Genomic DNA, 13,449 nt, shown 5'->3' on the forward strand with positions numbered 1-13,449 from the left:
GCTGGGATGCCTGCGCCGCGACGACATCTCCTACCGAGTGCAGGTGAAATGAAACGCGTCTGTGTGTGTGCGTGCGTACATACCTATAAATCACACAACCAGTGTGTGTGTGTGTGTGTGTGTGTGTGTGTAGATCGTGGACGTGGGTCAGGTGCTGGAGGTGATCAACATGTCCTTGTGTATACTGTAATGATATATATATATATATGTGTGTGTGTGTGTGTGTGTGTGTGTGTGTATGTGTAGATCGTGGACGTGGGTCAGGTGCTGGAGGTGATCAACATGTCCTTGTGTATACTGTAATGATATATATGTGTGTGTGTGTGTGTGTGTGTGTGTGTGTGTGTGTGTGTGTGTAGATCGTGGACGTGGGTCAGGTGCTGGAGGTGATCAACATGTCCTTGTGTATACTGTAATGATATATATATATATGTGTGTGTGTGTGTGTGTGTGTGTGTGTGTGTAGATCGTGGACGTGGGTCAGGTGCTGGAGGTGATCAACATGTCCTTGTGTATACTGTAATGATATATATATATGTGTGTGTGTGTGTGTGTGTGTGTGTGTGTGTGTGTGTGTGTGTGTGTGTAGATCGTGGACGTGGGTCAGGTGCTGGAGGTGATCAACATGTCCTTGTGTATACTGTAATGATATGTGTGTGTGTGTGTGTGTGTGTGTGTGTGTGTAGATCGTGGACGTGGGTCAGGTGCTGGAGGTGATCAACATGTCCTTGTGTATACTGTAATGATATATAGTGTGTGTGTGTGTGTGTGTGTGTGTGTGTGTGTGTGTAGATCGTGGACGTGGGTCAGGTGCTGGAGGTGATCAACATGTCCTTGTGTATACTGTAATGATATATATATATGTGTGTGTGTGTGTGTGTGTGTGTGTGTGTGTGTGTGTGTGTGTGTGTGTGTGTGTGTGTGTGTGTGTGTAGATCGTGGACGTGGGTCAGGTGCTGGAGGTGATCAACATGTCCTTGTGTATACTGTAACGAGATATATATACGTGTGTGTGTGTGTGTGTGTGTGTGTGTGTGTGTGTGTGTGTGTGTGTGTGTGTGTGTGTGTAGATCGTGGACGTAGGTCAGGTGCTGGAGGTGATCAACATGTCCTTGTGTATACTGTAATGATATATATGTGTGTGTGTGTGTGTGTGTGCGTGTGTGTGTAGATCGTGGACGTGGGTCAGGTGCTGGAGGTGATCAACATGTCCTTGTGTCTACTGTAATGATATATATATGTGTGTGTGTGTGTGTGTGTGTGTGTGTGTGTGTGTAGATCGTGGACGTGGGTCAGGTGCTGGAGGTGATCAACATGTCCTTGTGTATACTGTAATGATATGTGTGTGTGTGTGTGTGTGTGTGTGTGTGTGTGTGTGTGTGTGTGTGTGTGTGTAGATCGTGGACGTGGGTCAGGTGCTGGAGGTGATCAACATGTCCTTGTGTATACTGTAATGATATGTGTGTGTGTGTGTGTGTGTGTGTGTGTGTGTGTGTGTGTGTGTGTGTGTAGATCGTGGACGTGGGTCAGGTGCTGGAGGTGATCAACATGTCCTTGTCTATACTGTAATGATATATATATGTGTGTGTGTGTGTGTGTGTGTGTGTGTGTGTGTGTAGATCGTGGACGTGGGTCAGGTGCTGGAGGTGATCAACATGTCCAAGCGGAAGGAGCTGCAGTGGCCAGACGAGTGTGTGAGGCTGCGCTCTGGACGCAACTACTGGAGAGACTGGAGCCCCCACGAGGGCATGGAGGGACATGTGAGTTAAAGGACTACATTACCCACAATCCCTCTGCAGTCACACAACCCTGCCATATTGGAGTAGCCAAACAATAATAATAATAATAATAACAGTAACAATAATGTTGGTCTGTCGCTGACATGATCAAATGAGTTTGAAGGTGATACCCACAACATACTTCCTGGTACACTCTCAACTGTAGCGCTAACGTTTCACCTTTGACCCTTGACCCTTGACCTTTGACCCCCGTGCCCAGGTAATACACCGGTGGGTGCCTTGCAGCCGCGACCCGGCCACGCGCTCCCACATGGACAGGGCCATCCTGCTGGTTCAGGTGGAGGAGAAGCTGGTGCCCATCGTAGAGATGGGGGTCATCGAGCTGGGCGCCGAGGTCTGACCTCTGACCTTACTACAGAGGGCAAAGTTCAACTGGGGTCGTTGCCCTAACAACAAACCCTTTCAACAGTCCCCGTGGTGGGACCAGAAGCCAGGGAAAAGTGCAAGTTCAAAGGCAGATCATGTACACACACACACACACACACACACACACATGCGTTAACACACACAGACGGAAACCTGCCTTCTTGCGTGTGTCACACCAATATGCTGCATGAGGGATGGACTCCCATCAGAACTTTCCTTAAGTTGAACATTGCTGGGTTTTCTTTTTTCTATGCATCAAATTATGATTATGGCAACGATGTTGACGACAGTGACTAATGATGTTTAGCGCAAGTCACTCAAAGATTCATGCCTTCATACAAACACACACACACACAGACACACGCACAAATGCATGCATACATACATACACATACATACATGCATACATACATACATACAAACACACACACACATATTTCTGCATACATTCATACACACATACAAGTACATTATGCACAAACTGTTCATACACAAGCACAACTCAAAGCTCTGTAATCTGGTATAGGCACACACACACTTAAAAACTGACCTTTGCGTGTACAATATGGACACGTCCACATACGTACACTTAAACACACAAAGACTCTGTTAGTGGTGGTTAGGAATGGGCAAACCTTGTGTTTGTTTTGTTTGGTTTTGTTCTTTTGTTTGTTTATTTGTTTGTTTGTTTGTTTGTTTGTTTTTGTATAATTTGTAAGAAATCTTTTGCCAAAAAAGCCTGGTTCCCAAAGCCTGGCGTTCGCCACATGCGAGAGGCATGTGAAGCTTCTTTTGCTGCCAAGAGAGAGGGAGGACACTACCGGCCCTTAGCCAATCACACCACTCAATGGGCTGCAGCCTATCAGCACTCACTATACAGAGCAAGCTGTGCTCCATCACTAGACTGACAGAGCCTTCAACCAATCAGGACACTGAAGTGGCCATTGAAGTCAAAGGGCCGTAGCCAATCCAGAGACCAGAACAACCCCTTCAGTGCTCTGACTGGATGTATTGGAGGCCTGTAGCCAGACTGAGAGCCTGAGCAGTAGCTGCTCTTTGCCGCCTGACGAGTTACAGCCAACCGGGTCACCAAAGAGCTGTAGCCAACCAGGAGCCTGAAGGGACTCTAGCCAACCAATCACAGGTTCAGGATCAGTAGGTGCTGCACTATAGTTTTCTCTCCTGGTCTGAGTCCACTCCTGGAGCCCTGTGTCCAGCACGCCCCCCCCCCCCCTCGTGGTCTGACCCCTCTGAGGGCGCATTGGGGGAGTTCATCTGGCGCAGGCCCAGCACGGTAACGGCCCTGACTCTGCAGAGAGCAGAACGGATTTGGGCCAGAGCCGGGCCAGAGGCCGCTACGGTGGCGGCGCCGCTCGTGGGCACATGCGTCTCTGCGGCGTCACGTCAGGTGGGTAGCGTCACTGAAGACGCAGCACATCTCTCAGCTGGTGTGCCGTGTTTATAATGCAGTGCACGCGGTCACTGTCAGGGCGCTAGCTCAGCTGTAGCGGCGCCCCCGGTGGTCTGGCATGAGCGGCGCAGCTGTGTAACGGGCACAGGCCCAGCAGTGGCCTCAGACCAGGTCAGCTGTTTCAGCGATTTTCATGGTCATTCCGTTTTATTTTTTATTTCATTTATTTACAGTTTATGAAATAGCACATTGTTTCATAGAAATGACAAAAAAGGCTTGCACTATATATTTTTTGTTTTTGTTTGATTTACAGTAATGCACTACAATCTTGAAGATATATCGAGCTATTTATTACTCACCATCTTGAATCGCCATGGTAACCGTTGCCTTGGGAATGAAAAATGCAATCATCATTCTGCTCATCAGCCATTTTTGTTTTTGTTTTATCCTTCTGCATTTTTCTTTAACTTGAAAGAATAAAGTTTTTACCATATATAGTTATATAAATATATGAATATATATTATATGTGATTGTAAAAAAAGGATTTTGTTTTGAATATTTATTACTGTGAACATTGTATTTACATTTTGTTACGACTTCATTTATGGGACAAAGGTATATAGTTAAATGTATCAAGGACCATCGGTTTGAAACAGAAGGCCGAACTTTTTGATGGACTGTTCCCTTATTTAACTTGATTCTTTTGTAAGAGGGCAAATAAAGGGTGTTTGATTTAACATTGCGCTTGGTTGTCTTAGTAACATGCTCTACAGATCATTGGCTGTGTGGACAGTGGTTGAAACGAGTCGGGCGTGATCAAAATATATACAGTTGAGCCACGTTACCTGAGCATCAGCCGTTATGCTGGATGCATAGCAGAAGCATTGCTGTTCCGGGGTGCGTCTCCCAAAACCATAGTTGCTAACCTGTTAGCTACTTAGTTGGTTAGCAATGGGAAATTGCACTGCAACCAACAAAGTTGTTAACTTACAGTAGGTAGCAACTATGGTTTTGGGAAACGCGACCCCGACTGTTAATTCCTTATCCTCGCAGCTGAGTCGGCCAATCTCTCAATCAAATTTGAGTTATATTGGAATAGCCTGTATTGCAGTCAAGTAGTGTTTAATATGAGAATGCAATGAGCACCATAAAACATGACCAAGACCTGGTGGTGAGATTCAGCCCTACACAGCCACTTGGATATTGTGCAGACACTAAATCTGAACTCTCTATGATCAAATGACGGTCATGATACTCTGGCTGAGGCCTGAGCAATTCAACAGAAATATTCACACAGTATGATAGTTGCTGTCGTGCTCTGCAGCTGAATGCACCGTAGCAGGGCTGATGGGTAGTTCTGCACTGTTTTCAGGTCTCCTGCCCTCAGCTTAACAACACTTTCCATCTGTCGGTAAACTATGGTCATAGAATGCGATGGAGTAGGAATGCTATGGCCTTTGTTATGTTATGTTTGCTATTGTTATGTAAACACCACATGCCATTGGGATAAAGTGGCTGCTGAGAGTTCAACAACATGCAAACGAGCTTGTGTGGTTTGGAGCAAGTGAGCTCTTCTACATAAGCACACACTGTCTGGTATGCAGTTTAAGGGCAGGTTACAATGTTTCAAACACCTGACAAAGACCTGAGTGGTCGAAACATAACACTATTAAACGGGGAGCATACAAGACAGTGTGCGGATATCTTTTCTTTTTTACTACGTTTTTGCTAGTATCCAGCACCTGTCGAATTGTTTACAGATGTGCGTACATTTCTACACTACACTTCTTTTCTACATGACCCTCAGCTCTATGACGCGTTGCTGTAGGCCGGGCATCTCTGGCTTTGAGGCCGTATTTCTGTTGGAGAGCAGACAAAGCCCTATTCGCACGGGATTAGTATTACCTGTGGACCTTTGGTGATTTGTGATAATTGCGGAGAATGTCTGAGATCTTAGTCCCGTGCGAATGTGCCATGTCTGTAATTTGTAAATTAAAAATTCCGCCGCAAATGACCTAGCCTACTATATTTCGCCAAACACAGACGTCCGGTGATAATACTAATCCCGTGCGAATCTGTATCTCAGTGATTGCTGTTGCAATTGCATATCTTCTGTGTTGTTTTCGGACGTTAGCATACGACATATCCGGGTGTAATGTCAGTGAAAATAGAGTAATTTACAGACTTTGCTTATCCCGTGCGAATGCGCTGCAAGTAACACAGAGGTGGGGCGATAATTTGAAAATGACCGGAGGTCCACAGGTAATACTAATCCCGTGCGAATAGAGCTAAAGAATTGGTCTCAGCAGAGGAGGGTTTTATCTGCATCCATCAACGGGAACAGCACTGCCTGCATGCATCCTGAAAACGTAACCCTCTCTACCAGATGAGAAGACTTGTGTCATTCATTCCACTGAAGCCTACTTGGTCAAGGCACCTGCACTAATGGCGTCAACTCCCTATAACATGTTAGCACTGCCATTGGCTATACTGTACATGAGATTCCAATACAGGCTAGGCTACAAGTGAAGGCCCTCTACATGATTCCAATACAGGCTAGGCTACAAGTGAAGGCTATCTAGTCTACATGATTCCAATACAGGCTAGGCTACAAGTGAAGGCTATCTAGTCTACATGATTCCAATACAGGCTAGGCTACAAGTGAAGGCTATCTAGTCTACATGATTCCAATACAGGCTAGGCTACAAGTGAAGGCTATCTAGTCTATATGATTACAATACAGGCTAGGCTACAAGTGAAGGCCCTCTAGTCTATATGATTCCAATACAGGCTAGGCTACAAGTGAAGGCCCTCTAGTCTATATGATTCCAATACAGGTTAGGCTACAAGTGAAGGCCCTCTAGTCTACTGTACATGATTCAACTACAAGTGAAGGCCCTCAACATGATTACAATACAGGCTAGGCTACAAGTGAAGACCCTCTACATGAGATTAAAATCCAGGCTTGGCTACAAGTGAAGAATCAGAAATGATCTCAGAAATAATTTTGTCACCAAAAGCTACTTCTGAGAACAGCTTCAATACAACCTCATAAAATCAACAATCTGATGACTATTTCCACATGGACTCCATTTTAAAGAAGGCTGTAGTACAACAGTGAAACACCTCCAAATGGAACATAAATGTGTTTTTCCCACCAGTAAGCCATGTCCCCATATTGCGTATCTGAAGGTTTCACAATACTTTCAGAACCTAAAGTGGACATTACATTTAGCTGTGCTATTATAAACTTCTGAAGTTCACCTACAAAAAGTATCCAAAGCTACCATCTTTGCCCATATAAGGAGATCCGGGTGTTAATTGAAGCTATGGCAAGTTGCATTGCAAGTTAGCTCTGGGGTAGCAAAAATCAAAGTTCACCATCTTAACATATTGAAAGTCACAGTATCCACTTGAAGGCAGAAGACAAAAGTGTGTAGAGAGAAACGTCTGCATTTCCAATTTCCTCATCCCCATGAGAGTTATCACAGGTGCGGTCACTCAAAATCCCCATTTTATTTTCTCATTGGAAAAATCTCGATACCGGATTTTGTGAATGCTTTTGCAAACTGTAACAAATGTTTTGTAGTTTACAGACTTGAATGCGAGTGCGGCTGCTTCTACAACGAAAAGACGTCTCAAGGATAGAGTGGCCGAACACAAGTACGCCATCCGGACTGGAAAACTAAACTACCAAATGGCTGTTCACTATCAATACGCGGGACATCCCTCTTTCTCGTCTCTCAAAGTGATGGCTATTGAAGTGATCCCTAAGCCCCGAAGAGGGGGCAACCAACTCAAGATCCTTTTACAACGAGAGACATTCTGGATCAGCACACTTAGTGCCACCAATTTCCCTGGACTAAATGAGGAGTGTGATTTTTCCCCTTTTTGTGAATGTCCCTTAGTGAATTTGTTATAAGGCTACCTGTGTTCTAGCATTGATCCTGTTATGCTCCTAGTTCTATATAAGTCGAACATTGATTTTCTGTTTTGTTTTTTTATTGGTGATTGTCAATCAAGTGACCTTTGACCTGTAAGGGTAACTCCACCCACTTGACACCTAAGGGTGCCATCAGAGCCCATTTATGGAGAGCCGGTCCACTTGCTATTAACTCCATTGTACCTGCATTTCCAGTTCCAGCTCCACTAGGGGCGCTCACGAGCAAGTGATCAAACAATGGGGGTCTATGGGGCTAGACGGCTAAATTGGTCTGTTTCACCTGATTGTCATTAAAAAATCGAAGATTGGACTTTAGTTTCTGCAAGCTCAATATGGGTTTTAGGTCGAAAGTTGAATGAACAATTACTTATGGCCCTTTGGTTCTCACAGGCTTGGTCATTGTTGCCCATAACACACTAGCACCCTGCTAATGAATGACGTCATTGACACGTTTGAAAGGCTTTTAGAGCAATTAAGGGACTTAAAAAATCGAATACTCAGCCGTGTGTATTTTCCCTGACCCCCCCTTTCACATGCAATATTCCGATTTCTACACAAAAAAAAATATATCCAGAGAAAAGTGGATTTTAGGAGAAACTCCATTCACCATCATTCATTCTCCACTTGCTCGCGATCGCCCTCTAGTTGCAGTACCATGCGGAAGTATTCAGCGAGTGGTCGTTCTCCCCTTATTAGACATTCTCTGGTGCCATGTTATACTCTGTCCTTTGTCCCAAAGATCATTAAGGACGGAGCAAGATACTTCATGAGAAGCCACTTCCTGGAACCCGAATCGCAAGAGGGAGGGGGGCAAAATCTCCCTTTATGCAGAGCTGTTCCGCCTTTTTTCCATTGAAGTCTATGGACATGACACGCATGACACACCCCCTTTATGCAGAGGAAGTGATCCCCGTTTTGCGCCCATAGACATGAATTACGACGACGTATCTTGCTCCGCCTTAAAGGGATATTCCGCCATTTTTGGAAATACGCTCATTTTCCACCTCCCCTCGAGCAAAACAATCGATATTTACCTTGTTCCCGTTCATCCAGCCATTCTGTGAGTCTGGCGATACAACTTTTAGCTTCAGCCTAGCATGGATCATTGAATCGGATTAGACCATTAGCTTCTCGCCTGCTAGCTTCATGTTTAAAAGTGAGTAAGATTTCTGGTAATTTTCCCATTTAAAACGTGTCTCCTCTCAAGTTAGAAAGTGCAATAAGACCAACTGAAAATGAAACCTGGCGTTTTTCTAGGCTGATTTGACATGGAACTACACTCTCATCTGGCGTAATAATCAAGGCAACTTGCAAACTACTGGCACTACTACTGCTTGTTGCCTTTGGGGACTATTTTCAGATGCTGCGTACGATATCACTGCACCTATGGTACGTTTGCAAGTTGCCTTGATTATTACGCCAGATGAGAGTGTAGTTCCATGTCAAATCAGCCTAGAAAAACACCAGGTTTCATTTTCAGTTGGTCTTATTGCACTTTCTAACTTGAGAGGAGACACGTTTTAAATGGGAAAATTACCAGAAATCTTACTCACTTTTAAACATGAAGCTAGCAGGCGAGAAGCTAATGGTCTAATCCGATTCAATGATCTATGCTAGGCTGAAGCTAAAAGTTGTATCGCCAGACTCACAGAATGGCTGGATGAACGGGAACAAGGTAAATATCGATTGTTTTGCTCGAGGGGAGGTGGAAAATGAGCGTATTTCCAAAAATGGCGGAATATCCCTTTAAGGATCTTTGTTTGTCCTTTCTTCAAGCTTTATGCCCTGAAGAAGGCCCATGTGGCCGCAACGCGTCGGCTCATGTTCCTTGCCATGTATTATTAAAGGTGTTATTTTTTCCTTCACTGAGTGCCTTTGACCGACCTTTTTCATACGGGATCTCCTTATTTGGGCAAAAATGGTGGCTTTTTTGTAGGCGAACTTCAGAGGTCTATGGTGGTAGCTTTTTTGTAGGCGAATTTCAGGTAGGCTACTCTTGATTGCCTGGCTAGCTCAGGTGTGTGGGCAGGTCTACGGGGAACTGCTCTTAACTTAATCAGAGAGCAGCACGCCGTGTGTTGCCCAACAGACACCTTCAGGTGCAAAGGCAGTGTGTGGATTAATAAATGCAGACATGAGGGTCCCCTTTGTGTTATGCATGGCCCTAACGGCCACTGTTCCGTGTTCTCCCCACGGAAAGGGCAACCCAGTGCACAAAAGGATATTACTCAGGAATTCCACTTTGTTTGTTTGTTTTGTTTATTTTCCACAAAAGGAACCAGTCAGTCAGGTAATAAACCTGAAATGAATGAGGAATGCAATGTTCAAATTTCATGTGTTCTTTCAAGATTGATCTGTGGTCTGAAGCCAGGATGCAGTTTAGGGATGTTTCGTGGTGGTGCGTATGGAAATGCAGGGGCTACAGGTACAGGGGCTGCAGGTACAGGGGCTGCAGGTACAGGGGCTACAGGTACAGGGGCTGCAGGTACAGGGGCTACAGGTACAGGGGCTGCAGGTACAGGGGCTACAGGTACAGGGGCTGCAGGTGCAGGTACTCCATTGGGGATCCGGGGCTCCTTGCCAGAGTCGCTCTGCTCTCCATCACTTGTGTTAAGCTCTCCTGTCCGCCTCAACTTTTGCCAGCTCTGCACCCAGTCATGCAGTCTGTTGCCCAGCTTGTATAGCTGCTGCTTGTACACTGTTGTCTTGGCTCCAGAGACAAGACCTTCCCATTCAAGCATCTTCTGCTGAAGCATTCTGATTCTCTCCACCAGGCTCTCTCTCAGGACTTGAAAGTCTTCCTCTGGCAAATCCTTCACATCAGTGCTCTCCACTTCAGCACATTTCTCCTCTGCACCGTCGGCGTACAATTTAAGGTCACCGTAGGCGAATTTGGACCATAACGTCTCCCTAGCGAGCTCGAGCGCTTCTGTATAGGTGAGAAGGCAGGTCGCCGTTTTCTCCTTTATGTGAACCGCTTCTTTTCCTGCTTTTTCTTTTTCTTCCTCACTTTCCACTTCTCCTAGAGCATCAGCATATTCGAGACCAGCGTCATGCACCTTTCCAAAGTCCACGGCAAGTGCTCTGATCTCGTCGATAAGCACCCTTTTTTCTAGCATGTCTACAGTGAGGGACAGCTTATTGGCTTTCTTTTTTATAGGCTTGTGCTTTTGAGCGCTTTCCTTTTAGGGCCACTAATTCATCTGAATCCATATTCCTTTCATGCACTGACCAAAGCGCCGTTACACAGGGGGGTCTATTTGGCCTATTCCTCTTCCTTCGGTGCTCCTTCACTGGTCAGTGCTGATGGGGGCAGACTTAGCTTGATGCGCTCAGGCCGTTGGTTAATTACGGTTCCGTGTTCTCCCCACGGAAAGGGCAACCCAGTGCACAAAAGGATAATACTCAGGAATTCCACTTTGTTTGTTTGTTTGTTTATTTTCCACGAAGGGAACCAGTCAGTCAGGTAATAAACCTGAAATGAATGAGGAATGCAATGTTCAAGTTTCATGTGCATAGTTAACACAGCCCCTCAATTCTTTGTCTAAAGAGCTCAGCCCATTAACAATAAGCAACAATAAATAACATTAACCCATATCAAATATGTATGGCAAATATATTATAACAGAAAATCATATGCTATGTGTTGCTATGTCTGTTTCTGTTACACATTCCTGTGCAATTTTATATAATCGATGCAACCCTGCAGCCAAACAAGAGGTGCACTCTAATGCAGGAGTAGGATTGGTCAAGAAATGAGGCCCGCTCTAATACAGGAGTAGGATTGGTCAAGAGATGAGGCCCGCTCTAATACAGGAGTAGGATTGGTCAAGAGATGAGGCCCGCTCTAATGCAGGAGTAGGATTGGTCAAGAAATGAGGCCCGCTCTAATACAGGAGTAGGATTGGTCAAGAGATGAGGCCCGCTCTAATACAGGAGTAGGATTGGTCAAGAGATGAGGCCCGCTCTAATACAGGAGTAGGATTGGTCAAGAGATGAGGTGCGCTCTAATGCAGGAGTAGGATTGGTCAAGAGATGAGGCCCGCTCTAATGCTGGAGTAGGATTGGTCAAGAGATGAGGCCCGCTCTAATGCAGGAGTAGGATTGGTCAAGAGATGAGGCCCGCTCTAATGCAGGAGTAGGATTGGTCAAGAGATGAGGCCCGCTCTAATACAGGAGTAGGATTGGTCAAGAGATGAGGCCCGCTCTAATACAGGAGTAGGATTGGTCAAGAGATGAGGCCCGCTCTAATACAGGAGTAGGATTGGTCAAGAGATGAGGCCCGCTCTAATACAGGAGTAGGATTGGTCAAGAGATGAGGCCCGCTCTAATACAGGAGTAGGATTGGTCAAGAGATGAGGCCCGCTCTAATACAGGAGTAGGATTGGTCAAGAGATGAGGCCCGCTCTAATGCAGGAGTAGGATTGGTCAAGAGATGAGGCCCGCTCTAATGCAGGAGTAGGATTGGTCATTTTGGAATAATGCAGCAAAGAGAGGATCTTTTCAAAATTACATTAATTGTTTCTTATTATCAATTTGGTTATCAATCTTGGGAGTTTGTCCATGGGTGTGTTGATATCAATCTTGGGAGTTTGTCCATGGGTGTGTTGATATCAATCTTGGGAGTTTGTCCATGGGTGTGTTGATATCAATCTTGGGAGTTTGTCCATGGGTGTGTTGATATCTTGGCTGCTCTGTTGGTGCAGACCCTTATGAAGTGAAACATAAAACTCTTCCTTGTCAACTTCCTTGACTGTCATTGGTTGGGGATTACCTGTTTTCCTCCACACCCTCCTCATCTCCAGCACTGTTTGTGTAGGTCACAAGTGCAAATGTTTCCTTGTGCAGAGAAGAATAGGCCCTATTCAATGTGGTGACCTCCTCTGTGTAATGTGTAGGACTCACTCAGTAGTCCATATTTACGCTGTGTAAACGGCTGATGAAGGGCACTTACACATGACACTCTGGGATTCCCCGTGTAATGGTCTTGAAGCCTTCTTGTGGACGTTTCTTCCTCTCTCAGGCCCCTTGTGCCTGTTGAGATGCCATTTCTGGTTGGGTTTTACAGGGTGAGGGGGGTGACAGGTAGTCTGGCTATCACCATACTAAGCTCAATCTTTTAAGATGGAACTTTAGTCTGGGGAGTCTGCGCTGTACTTCTACTGCACAAGAGGCATGGGGCTTTTCTCAACCCTCTCTCCTCGGTCCTCAGGCTCGTTCCCACTGATCTAGAGGAGCCTATGATCAATGGACATAGTTTGAATGATTCCATACGCATTTGGTCCAATCAGACCAACAATCCGGGTGCGCCTGGTGGATAAGCTAGTTTGTGATTGGTTCCAAACGTGGACAGGAAGCAGGAGAGATAAATGTGCAGGTTTCCAGCCTGAACTGCAGAGCGAAATCCAATCGGCGGTTTATCCAGTCTAGGTTACAGAGTGAGGTTAGGTTGCATGCCCCAAGCAACCCAACGTTCCTCCTTTGTCAGGTTGATTTGGAGGAGATCACGCTCACAGACCTGTAAGCCTGCTGCGTCCTGTGGCACAGGTGAGCGTATGACGAGAATTGCGTCATTTCTACGGCGTGTGGCGTGTTTTGTGTCTCGAGAAATTTAAGACCGCACGTCAAAGTGATGCGTAGACTGTGCATGTTTGATGTTTTTCCAAATGATTTCTATCTATCTTGAACTTCAGTAGCCTCTGGAGTATGCAGCATGTCTGCGGTGAAGATGACGCACGGGCTTTACCCGTCATTTAAATCTGATTCTGATCTAAATCTTTTTTTTTAATACTACATAATTATCTCATCTTCGGTCTTATCTGATGGGATTGTATAAGACAATCAAACTTTGTATTTATGCAAACAGATTGGTTGTAAACCAATTACACTGCTTGGTTCAATTTCCTACAGTTCTTTTCTGTGATTTGAA

General features: G+C 45.3%; 1 protein-coding gene across 1 annotated transcript in view; it reads left to right on the top strand.

The window, feature by feature from the left end:
* pcnx1 (pecanex 1) overlaps positions 1-4,314 on the top strand; it is a gene marked incomplete at its 5' end in the record, with an annotated part of 21,662 nt that extends 17,348 nt beyond the window's left edge. Inside the window, 3 exon segments of the mRNA XM_062522750.1 lie at positions 1-43; positions 1,620-1,760; positions 1,999-4,314. The exon segment at positions 1-43 is cut by the window's left edge and continues 556 nt beyond it. Of these exon segments, the coding sequence (XP_062378734.1) occupies positions 1-43; positions 1,620-1,760; positions 1,999-2,139 (325 nt within the window).
* Positions 4,315-13,449: the final 9,135 nt, after the last annotated feature.

This window comes from Sardina pilchardus, chromosome 20 (genome assembly GCF_963854185.1).
Source record: "Sardina pilchardus chromosome 20, fSarPil1.1, whole genome shotgun sequence".
In the NCBI taxonomy this organism is placed as follows: Eukaryota; Metazoa; Chordata; class Actinopteri; order Clupeiformes; family Clupeidae; genus Sardina; species Sardina pilchardus.